The sequence below is a fragment of the Carassius gibelio genome, chromosome B24 (genome assembly GCF_023724105.1).
Source record: "Carassius gibelio isolate Cgi1373 ecotype wild population from Czech Republic chromosome B24, carGib1.2-hapl.c, whole genome shotgun sequence".
Taxonomy (NCBI): Eukaryota; Metazoa; Chordata; class Actinopteri; order Cypriniformes; family Cyprinidae; genus Carassius; species Carassius gibelio.
In genome coordinates, this window is record NC_068419.1 from 8,912,091 (window position 1) to 8,923,958 (window position 11,868).

General features: G+C 37.9%; 1 protein-coding gene across 1 annotated transcript; it reads right to left on the minus strand.

Annotated features, from left to right (window-relative positions):
• Window positions 1-719: 719 nt before the first annotated feature.
• On the minus strand, window positions 720-5,676 carry chodl (chondrolectin). The gene is made up of 7 exons (XM_052596591.1): window positions 5,424-5,676; window positions 3,652-3,997; window positions 3,408-3,565; window positions 3,244-3,294; window positions 3,072-3,158; window positions 2,750-2,846; window positions 720-1,659 (listed from the first exon to the last, which is right to left on the minus strand). Exons 1-7 carry the CDS (start codon window positions 5,497-5,499, stop codon window positions 1,575-1,577), a joined length of 900 nt encoding a protein of 299 aa, XP_052452551.1. The 5' UTR covers window positions 5,500-5,676; the 3' UTR covers window positions 720-1,574.
• Between the last annotated feature and the right edge of the window lie 6,192 nt (window positions 5,677-11,868).

Here is an 11,868-nt window from a genome sequence, read left to right on the forward strand (position 1 = left end):
GAGATGCTCGTGTTGTATCTCTAATAGGCTAAAATCACCCCCCTCTCCAGATGGGAAAGGGTTTGTTTCTTTAATTCTACCCTGTGCCTCCAGAGTAGTGATTACAGTCATATCTATAATTACCAGATCCTGAGTGTGTGACGCGAGTTCTCCTGTCGAAGCAGAGGACTGATTAGTTTAATTGGCTCCGTAATTAGCAGTGCTTTAAAGTCTATGCTGTCACTAATTGCAGACCAGGGTAAATCGCATACAAAGTACCACATCTTTTTGGTGTTAATGCGGTCCAGTTCATTTGTCTTATGTCTGGCTCTAACTCTGCCCTCCAGCTGGACCCCCTGAAAGCTTTCTGATCGCCATGTCTATTTAGATTCATGGCCACTACCGTGTTTCACATAAACAAATGGTGTAATTGCCAGGGGGAAATCTGTAGAAATGAGCTTGATTCTGTGTGTTTTTCAAAAGAATCTTGCAAAAGTGTTTGAGGAGCAGAGATAAGGATGTTAATTCGTTGTATGTGAATACAAGATAATGCTATTAATATTCAATATCTGCTTATCACATTAAGAGCTGTTTATCAATAAGAATCTTTTTTTGGTCCGTGATGAATCACAAAACAGATTTCAAAATAAATCCAGTAACTAAAAACACTTTGAGTTTTTGTTTGTGATTAAGCATTTACGTGGTATGACTTTAGAGCCATAAAAACATACTGAAACATCTTCGCAATTAAATATTTTTAATCCGTTTGTACACGTCCAATTCAAAATATACAAAAGTATTAACAGCACATTTCAAATTCAAACACACAATGTTACTCACGCTCACTAACTGACTAATTTCGGTATCTGATACAATATCACTTTTGCTAACCAGTTTAATACGTTTTAGCTTTGATATTTTCTATATGCAGTATTGTAAAAGGGGGTGATAAAATATTCACATGCAAAAAAACTGCATATATAACAGTGGCAGCTTTGCAGTCACATCATACAAAAAATATGTACATTTTTATGAATTCATCTTTTTCTTTATGACAACATCCTCATAGGCTGCAGAGCATAACAGTCACTATATAAGCCAATGATTCTGTTCATTTAAAGAATGATTGCAGATGTTTTTGCTACCAAATTATTAATCGTATGCACATAACTATACATGATATTGTGCCATTATTGGCAATGCATGAAAAACTTTGGGGATTAAATAGGCCTTTCATTTCTTGAATGAGACACATTACTCTAAAACCTATGATGCTGTCTTTTTATGCTCTTTTGGAGATTAATTTCTTTTCAGTTTGTGTGTCCCTATTCGCAGTCACAACAAACTCTTAATTCCTCTTTTTTTTGTGGTTGTGGTTCTCTGAAGAAAGATGAAATGGAGAAGACGGTTATGGGAATAAGCAGGAAACTTGTAGACTTAAGAAATTTGTGAGAGCACAACATTTGTACAGGAATGCAAATATGTATCTAACTTTTAGCTAGTATTATTAAATCATACACTAAACTAGCCACCAGACGAGAATGTTGCTGATCAAGCCAGAAAAATGGAGCTGTTTGAATCATGGAGATGATTCTTTAAACCTCCATGCCACTGTCTATCTTTGGCGTCTTGGAGATCCAGAGAGTTGATTGGTTAACACTCGTTTTGGTCCGTGGTTTACTGTTAAAAAAAAATTATGAAATAAAATTATTTATTATTTTGAGTTGATGACAAATTTAAAAATTTTTTATGAAATATGCACCCTAACATGCACCCCTCTATGAGTAGATCTGTTTATATATACTGTTATACTGTAATCTGTTAATATTTGACATATGGATTGTTTGTCTGTGCATTGTGAATCAGGCCGATTTCCCCACGTGAATCTCTAAAGTTTAATAGCACAATGCATGGAAGACCAGACATTTAAAGGTACACACTATAAGAAACACGCACCAAAGCAGCTGATATGAGACTCCTCCAGGTCTTATGATGGTATTTAATCATGAGAGCAAGTGGCAAACATCATAAAACAGTAGCATCATCTGTTAAGGAGTTAAGACGGTTATCCAAAAGCATTGAACTCGCTCCAGGAAGCCTTTTATCGTACAGAGCGCACTCAGTCATTGCCAGTGATTAAATGCATTGTCTGAGGATCCCCGAGTCTGCCACAGTGATCGGAAATATGTTAAAAAGACATCACTCTGTGGGGGCGTCAGCCATATAAACATAATAAATTACACAAATAAGCTACTATATAATGTCCTGTCAAGCACGGACCGAGGGTTAAAGGGAGATGAACTGTGTTTCATGTTTTGTGTTGAGGGGAGGGGGGCAGAGGACGGGAATGGCTTGCTTCAGCAGTTCCCTGCAGATCCAGATATTGATGGGAATAGAAGTCAAGTTGGACTCTGTCTCTTAGGTAGTGTGACGTAATGTGTCAGGCAAACACCTCCCCCTTTATGCCAAATGTGCACTATAATAACAGTGTTGATGGTGATTAGTTTGGGCTGAGCTGTTTTGGCAGGCACAGTTATAAACAGCTGAATCTAATTAATCACGGTAAAACCTCTGGGTTAGAGAGAAAAACGGAGGATGGTGTCAGATCTCGGCTAGTGAGCTGAAAACCTGATTAATCAAGACGCAAAGGCTGTTAGTGAGACATTGACTTCCTGATGTGTCGCAGTTTTTGGATGATACTGTGCATAATAGGACAGCGCATTAGCATTCGTCTGACGGAGCTTACAGTGATTTGATCTTAATGGCTCACCTCTTGCTCAACATCTGGAAACAGCACGTTCCTGAAGCCACCAGGATCAGCAAGAGGAGAGGGATGGTAGGGATAATCACGTATATTAGCAGCATACCTGGGAGAGAAAACAAAAACACACTTCGGCTTCCATATTCATACAGGCATTTATTTTTAGTTGTATTCTGGGTTCAATATGAGTGAAACTCAATAGACAGCATTTGTGGTTTAATGTTGACTACTGCAAAAATATAATCCTGACTCAATCATTTTATTTTCCTTTTTTTTATTTACTGAATACTTTACTGAATATTCATTTAAATAATTTAAAATCTAATGTTACTTGAGGGCCCTGGCATTATAAGTAGAGGGTTCTCATCCTGATCAACGGGAGGTGTTCTCCCTTCCTCTTGTTCTTCTGAGTTAAGACCTGGAGGGCACATTACCAGATAAGTATCATCACATCCGTAACTCTTCAAGTCAAATGATGACAGATTTGACACCTAGCTGCTTACCGACATCAGGGCCTCCAGGCGTGTCACTCTGAACTTTTACCAGGTAACTTTCTGCTCGGAATAAAACAGACATTGTAAGCTAAACCACTTTAGTAGGATGAATTGAGTTTAATCAGGTCACTTTTGACAGTCATATAAAAAAATTCACAATGCAAATCACCAACCTGGTTCATACTTGCAGATGAAATTGTGCTTCATATTGCACCTATCATCATTCCACTGATAAAGATACGGCCCACCAGGCCCAGCGAGAGCTGTAGGCTGGTGATACATCACCACGCAAGCTTCTCCTCCACATGATGGTTCATCAGCATACCAGTTTCTGTACAACAGAAGTGCTTATTTTAATTACTGTTTACCTGAGGTAAATTTCTTCTTTGAAAAGGCCCAAGATCAGTCACATCTCACCTAAACTGTGAGACACTTCCATCAGTCCACCTATACAGGTCAGGACACGAGGCGAAGCTGCCATGCTCCTGTGCGTTTTCGTCCTCCACCCGTGTCAGCCCGATCCAGAAGTCTCCGTCTGTGACGCCCGACCCGCTGGAAGCACCGGTGGAAGTGGAGACGCTGAGTTCCTGCAGAAGATGTTCAATGTGCTTCTGCTCTGCAGTGTTCTCAATGCTCAGCAATGAACCGCCATCCATGTCACATGCATGCTTGGCCTCCCAGAATGCAACACGACTCGACACGTCCCTGAAGTAAGCGATCTTATAGCATGGATGCTCGGAAGTGCCCTGACACACTGTCTGACCTGAAGACACAAAATGAAGTGTTTTTAACAACTTCTTGTTCTGCATAACATTTGCTCCAGTAGAGGATAGATAGATAGATAGATAGATAGATAGATAGATAGATAGACAGACAGACAGACAGACATACAGAGAGATATACAGAGAGATATACAGAGAGATAGATAGAGATTTGGATGTTTAAAGGATGCTGAGTTAAAGGCTCAGCTAAGAGGAAAATGCATGGAATTATTATTAAATCATAAACAAAGCACTTCTATTATAGAGAACACTTAAGATGCACTAATAGGCCCAGCAAAGAGAACTGTGATTAATACACAGACTGTTAAAAGTCTAATAATAACATTAGCTCTCTGCCCGGGAGGTACTTTAAATAATTGCTTGGTCCAGATCTGCTATATCATCAATCTGAGCCTAGTAATGGGCCGGGTTTAACTGGGAGAAAACTGGACTCAGCATTTTCTCTACCAATTTCCTTAGCTTTCCTCCTCAATTCCTGTCTGTGTAGCACAGTTTCACTCCTTCCAGCATGGAATGTTCTGGCAGTTCCGTTCTTCAAAATTTCCTCTTTCTAGTCACTTTTTGTTAAACCCCAATCTCATCTCAAAGAACTGCTCAATTTCAATTCCCCATTGTGCATCCTTTTAGTTTATATGCGTACGGCAAATCTATTTTATCTCTAACAATCTCTCTCATTTTTCTTTCATAATCATTTTCTGTTTTCATCCCATTTTTTGTTAAGCCAAGCTGGAGACAAGCTTCAAGAATGATCTTCAAGACAAATCAACTTTGGGGAAGAGAAAGCTATTAGCTGATGTGTAAGATTTTATAAAAGAATCATATAGTTTTTGAGAGATACTTAAATTATAAAATAAAGTAGTAGAGGTGAATAGGAATGAGCATTATGAAAAATTACGGAATTTTGAAGCTGCCCCACAGAAAATCAGTTTGAGAACAAAGCTGGGGAAGAGAAAGCTATAATATAATTTAAAAACCACTAATACTTTTAATACAGACTGTGGTGTGACAGTGGGTTGAAAATAATACTCAAAGGGACAGTTCATACAAAATCAAAATGTCATCATTTACTCATCCTGATCCTTGTTTCAAACATATATGTCTTTGTTCAGCGGAACACAAAAGTTAATTTATGATGTTATGGATAATTGCAGTTTTGGTCACCATCTTTACACATATTTTCAATAGTGAAAGTGAATGGTGACTGAGGATGTCATTCTGCATTCAGGTTTGAGACAATCTGAAGATTATTAAATCATATTTTTGTCTGAACTACCCTTTAAACTCGACTAATAGCTATCCTTCGAGCAAAATTTTACCACAAATAAGGGAATATTTTCTCACTGGTTTAAATTCTGAAATAAATTATATGAATGAAAATAGCTTCATACTAAATAAACTAAAACTTACCACTCACAACTCTCGCGCCATGGATGCACGAGACCAGGAACGTCAAAGCACAAAGGATTCCAACTGCCGCGCGCATCCTCGCGTGTTTCTCGAGTATGATGGTTTGAACTTCAAACAGAGTGGTTCCAGTCAGGCGCCTTTTTAACGTTTATTGGAAGAGTCTCTTCTTCATAGTGTTCAAAGACATTATTTCCACCGAGCTGGTTTGACACTCTGAAAAGCGCCTCTGAATTCTGGAGGGAGAGAGAGAGAGAGAGAGCGAGAGAGAGAGAGAGAGAGAGAGAGAGAGAGAGAGAGAGAGAGAGAGAGAGAGAGAGAGAGAGAGAGAGACGCGCGCCTCCACTCACGAGCGCGTGGCTGGCTGGGCTTTATTGCAGGTAATCGAACTGGGCGCAGATGTTCATCACCTCCTTTATTAAATGAAACTCGTCTCAGGGTCGACACGCGTTCTCCAGTTATAAGGTGGATGATGGGGCAGGTCACAAACACATAGTTTTAGTGTATAAAATGATTTAAGCGTGATTGGGTCAATGGTTGAGGTGAAAACACCCTTGAATAATATGCATCTAATTTAGGGAACCAAAAAGACACAGCCGAATTATGATATTTCAACTGATCCTGATGTAAAGTTTAATGTAGGTCTGGATGGTCAGCAACTTTCATAACAATATCACATTTACAGGTGCATCTTAATTTTTTTTGAATATCATGGAAAAGTTATTATCTTTGTAATTTAATAAAAAATAAATAAACAAGCAAACTTTCCTATATTCTAGATTCAAGAGTTTTTTTTTTATTTATTGTGATGGTTATGACATACAGCTTAGGAAAATTAAAAATTCAGTATCTCAAAAAAAGTTGAATATTTTCTCAAAGATCAATCAAAAAAAGAGATACAAAACTGAAATGTTCAAAGCAGGTTTAATTATGCACTTGATAATTGGTTGAGGCTCCTTTTGCGGAAATTACTGCTTCAATGCGGCGTGGCATGGAGGCGATCAGTCTGTGTGGCACTGCTGAGGTGTTATTGAAGCCCAGGTTGCTTTGATAGCGGCCTTCAGCTCCTCTGTATTGTTTGTCAGATGTTACTTATCTTTCTCTTCACAATACCCTTCTCTGTGAGGTTCAGGTTGTGAGTTGGCTGGCCAATCAAGCACAGTAATATCATGGTCATCAAACCACTTGGAAGTGGTTTTGGCACTGTGGGTAGGTCCTAAAGTCCTACTAGAAAAGGAAATCAGAATCTCCATAAAGCTTGTCAGCAGATGGAAGCATAAATATAAAGTGCTCCAAAATCTCCTAGCAGAAGGCTGCATTCATTTTTTTTATTTTTTTTTAGATACTGATTTTTTTTTTTCCTAAGCTGTAAATCGTAACCATCAGAATGATGGTTACAGAAAACAGAAAATTAATCTAGAATAAAAGAAAGTTTGCTTTTTTAAATAAAATTACAAAAAATAAAGACCTTTTCCATGATATTCTAATTTTCTGAGATGCAGCAAAATTATGTGAACACATAAATAGATGTATCCTGTTTCCTGTCAGACCTCCCATTAACAAAATCATCTCTTCTCAGCTGACACCCTTCATCTCAGTTATTTATCTCGCTTCACTTTTACAAAGTTGTTTTCTTCATAGAGGATCACATGGTTTCCCTGACCGCCTCTTCATGTTTCTGATCCATGAGTTGAATATCCGAGGGAGGTTTTCATATTGTCCTCAAACACGTTTCTCTGTATGATAACTAATTATGTTGTCAAAGCGAGACGTCAGCTCTGTGCACGGATTGATCTGTTCATCCAGAAGCGCAGAGCCTTTCCGATTTGAATGCTGTTAACTGAGCTGTAATATGCATCGACGCAAAAATGCTATTACTTAATTTGCTGTTCCCTATCGATTACTTATTTCTCACTGAAAATGCCATTCCGTTTCTAAAGTGTTCGATAACGACACCAAGATATTCTGTGACACATTATCAATAAAAAGGCAGCTGCGTTATTACTAGGACCCTTGTCAGCCGAGGTATTAAGAAGATCTGGCAGGAAGCACTGGAAGCCGAGAAGAGAAAAGAAATGTCAGGCAATCACGAAAAACTAAGACGCTGAGTGCACCACCGGCTAGCTTGCAGAAAACGTCTTAACTGGACCAGAGCAATGGGGAAGTGCTGATTTTGCAAGCCCGGACAATGGGCCCAGTCTGCAAGCTCTGCCAGAACATCACATAACTCTCCGCTCTCATCATCTGCTGCTCACTGTTTCTCCCCCTCTCTGTCTTGTCTTCTTTTCAGATCAAGCATCAAGTCACACTGAGTTCATTCTATCAGTGAGCTTAATTGCCCTGAAGTAATCAGCGGCATCAGGTTTAGGGCACGCATGGTTCACATTAAAGGATTGAACTGTGCTTTCCTGCGAAAAGAGGTGGATCCAAAGAAGCATAATGTTATTGCTTTGTGTCAACAGATGCTGCGACCCTTTTTAAGAGATTGGCTTTAAATGTATCCATGGTTTTTGTGACACTTTTACCATTCTGAGACCCCAGCCTGAGATACTGACACATTTTTAAGTTGCTGCTGATTTGGAACTCTATTGGAAATCTGACTAGCAGTACAAAACACTTGTACTGCTCATTTGTGCCACCTAAGGATGACCTGACCTATGAACTTTGACCCAATGAACATATTTCCCTATTAGCATATACTCTTATTGTCAAGAATACAAACTAGTTGGAAACAACGTATCAATGGGTTATTGAATCTCAAAGCGCATTTGGTTCCACTGAGCATCACTGTACCTAAAAACAAGCTTGATTTTAATTGAATTAATCCTGAGTGGATTATTTCTGAGCAATCATAAAATGTAGATTGCTTTAGTGTCTTAAAACAGAAAAATCCATTGATAGCTGGTATTGACTTCTTTCATTTTCTTTGCTTCTAGGTTCCTTCAAATGGAGGTCTCTAAAGAGGGCAAGAGGGAAAGCTCATGCTGTGAAAAATGACATGTAGAGGGGGAAAGACACCATCCTTTCATGGCTCACCCCACCACAGATGTATGTTGAGCCCCTCAAGCCTTCTGGGTAAATGAGAACAAGCTCTTTGCTGATTGGATTAAAGACTACGGTTTGGCAATGTGAGATTAAGGGAACATTAAAGAGAGAGAGTGCCTGGGATCCATTTAAGAATCTCTGTGTTCAAATCTATACGCATATGCTTTCATCTCCAATAACTCATATATCCAACCGAACTGATAATTGACCCGTATCATCTTTTGCTATAATTCACTTCTGGGATATTGTAAGTGTGAGTTTGGCTAGGCTTGCATAAGTATTAGTGCTCTATTATGAACGTTTCACATGGGTTGATTGGGATTGATCAGCGGTCCATGCCGCTGCACAAGCCAATTAATGGCTGTCTCATAGGGAGAGTCTGGTTGGCCGAGTCGCAGCAGATGTAAATGCAATTGATTGACTGTAAGAGTTAGTCTAAGTGATTTGGCCCTGTATATCGGGGAAGCGAAGTTTCAGCTATTTTTGAGAAGAGTCTTCCCCATCCGTCACAAGAAATTGCTTCTGTTCTTTCATCTTCTAGGGTGTTTGTGTGCAAATTGAGCAAAGAATCAGAGTAGGAAGGGCTTAAGGAAAGTGTAAGTGCGGTAAAATCAGCCAGGGAAAAGTACAGCTTTAACAAGCAAATCTATTTATGACTCCTCTGAGACCCGGGGTGCAATCTCGTTTTGCTCTCTCTCATCACTTAGAGAGGTCATTGACTTCCCCAACAGCGTCCCTGTCCCAAAAAGCATTGGCTCCATGGGCTGACATCAGCTGGTGACTGGATGCTTGTCCCAGAATTAATGTAATCAGTTATTACTGTGTGAGGCAGAAGGGCAGCATGTCTGTAGGCTAACACATGAAAGCATGTAGATAAAAAAATAGCAGTGGGATAGCAGTTAAAATGTTCATACACTTAACATTTTTGGCCCTTTTTTTGTGTGTGGTTTTGAAAAAAAAAAGTTTGAATGCTAATCATGGCTGCATTTATTTGCTAAAAAATACTGTAATATTGTGAAATATTATTAGAATTTCTGTGATGGCAAAGCTGCATTTTCAGCAGCCATTACTCCAATCTTCAGTGTCATATAATCCTTCAGAAGTTATTCTAATATGCTGATTTGGTGCTTGAGAACAACTGTGCTTCCTAATATTTTTTGGAAACTTTAATGAATACAAAGTCCAAAAGAACAGCATACATTTGAGAAATATTTAGTAACATTATAAATGCCTTTGCTGTCAATTCTATGATTTAATTATTTCAAAAATGTTAATGATTTAAAAGATTACAAAAATTACTGACCCAAACATTTTGAATGGTAGTGTATGTCCTGTTAAAATAATTTCTCGTCCTCAATTTTAATATGTTGTTTTCGGACACAGGAAAACAAACCTTATATTTAGTTACAAATGTAAAACTCATGTTTAGAGAGGCTGTTGATGTCTACTGTTTTCTCTGTTTATCCCTCTCTGTTTTATTTCCTAATTTAACTATGAGAGATTTGAAAAAAAAATTAAGACCTCAGTATGGTAGCAGGGGCAAATGACTGCTGTTAGGACCAAGAACAGGGGTGTATTTTCCCCTAAATTGCCCTATTTCCACAAATGGACTCTTATTGATTCTAAGAATGCATCCCCTCAAAACAGATAATCTGTTACTGCCATTTGCCTCCTCTAGTCACCACTTAAGTATAATTACCTAGAAGTCAATACGGCTGCCAGGCTGCTGCCACGGTTAACCTCTCAGTCACCAGTCACAAGCATCCTGCTCAAATGTCATCTCAGCCTGGCACAATGACTGGGCTCTGGGTTTTTAATTAAACGATTGTCTTGTCAATTAATAAAGATGTTCCTGGTGCTTAATGAGCTCAAGGCATTTTAAAGACAGGCTTTGGTCAGCTGTAGATTTGAGGGCACAGGGGAACTCCATTAACTACACATAAGGCAACTATTTTTTAATTATTTATATTTTATGTTTTTATATTTTATTATATTATAATTATTTACCGTAGCATCTAATTTATGCCCTTTATGGACCATATTTTAATTATTCATGGCAATATCTGGCAAAATAAATCTTATTCTGAACCATACAGTGGTGGCCAAAATTGTAAAAAAAAAAATAATAATAAAAAAAAATATATATATATATATATATAAAATATTGATATTTTTTGCCTCCAAAACATGACTCCATTTCATAATGTTCATGAAACATGCAGATGTTTGTTCTGAACAACAAATATCAGATAAAGTAAGTCTTTGTTTTTAAGTTTTATCCACTTTAATATTTGGTAATATTTCTCACTTTTGCTGCACATCTCTCTGGCATAGTGCCAATATATTTCCTGAGAACGTCAACACAAATGTCATGCAATGCCTTCTGCAACTCAAGCCAAGTCTTTCCTTTTAATATACAATTAGATCTGTCCAGTTTATTTTCCAACTCACCTCAAATGAGAGTAAAAAAAGGTCAAGTGAAAAAGTAGCAGCTGTTTTTGCTTGTAAACAATGGCTAATCTGTGCATGTTTCTCTCCTGATTCATATGAGAATACTTTTTCAATGGAGAAAGCAATATTGGAAAGACTTCTTTCTCACAAAGCTTCTCGCTTCTTACGTGTGGATAATTGTGATGTTTTATCAGCTGTTTGAACTCTCATTCTGTCAGCACCCATTCACTGCACAGGATTTATTGGTGAGAAAGTGATGTAACGCTAAAATTCTACAATGAACAAACTCTTCCACTTTTGGGTGAACTAATCCTATAATAACGTTAAAGAATTTTTATTTATTTTTTACTGGTGCTATGATTAAGGTTATTTATGCTGTGATTTCACAAGCTATGCCACAACCATTATAACTATCTTAGTAATATACATCCACATCCACCACCTATAATAATAACATTTCATCAAAATCTATTATTAATATATACCTTTAGTGATATTGCGTGAACCTATTTTGTTAAGTGCTGACTCTTTACCTGGAGCAAAATGTGTTCTATTCACTATACTGAGGTCTTTCTGATTTGCTGATTATATTTTGTGATTACTATTTTAGGAACCTAAACTCTCGATTATGCTAACCACCACAATACATGCTCTGAATACACTGCCATATTGCAGCCAGCATTTAAGAAAATCAATTCACAGTTATGAATTGGCCTTGTCATAATCTCTCCAGGAGATAATGCATTTTCCAGCACTGTCGGTTGATTTATACAGCAGGTGACAAGCCATCCATGAAATATGTAACTCCCTCCAACTGACGGACTACTACAACCAGCACGATGATCAAACTGAGCTTGTGCCAAAAACCTAAAAGACATTAGGCTAAAGATGAATTTATCATACAAGTTATGCACTATATTGGTTTCTGTTTTAATCAGCAGAGTTCATTAAA

Bases quoted from the DNA above. Each gene is read 5' to 3' on its own strand.
- chodl (XM_052596591.1), bottom strand. From the start codon at position 5,499: ATGCGCGCGGCAGTTGGAATCCTTTGTGCTTTGACGTTCCTGGTCTCG. The intron at 3,998-5,423 runs GTAAGTTTTAGT...TTGTGTCTTCAG, and splicing joins TGGCGCGAGAGTTGTGAGTG to GTCAGACAGTGTGTCAGGGC. The intron at 1,660-2,749 runs GTGAGCCATTAA...TTTTTTTAACAG, and splicing joins TTCCAGATGTTGAGCAAGAG to TAAACCACGGACCAAAACGA.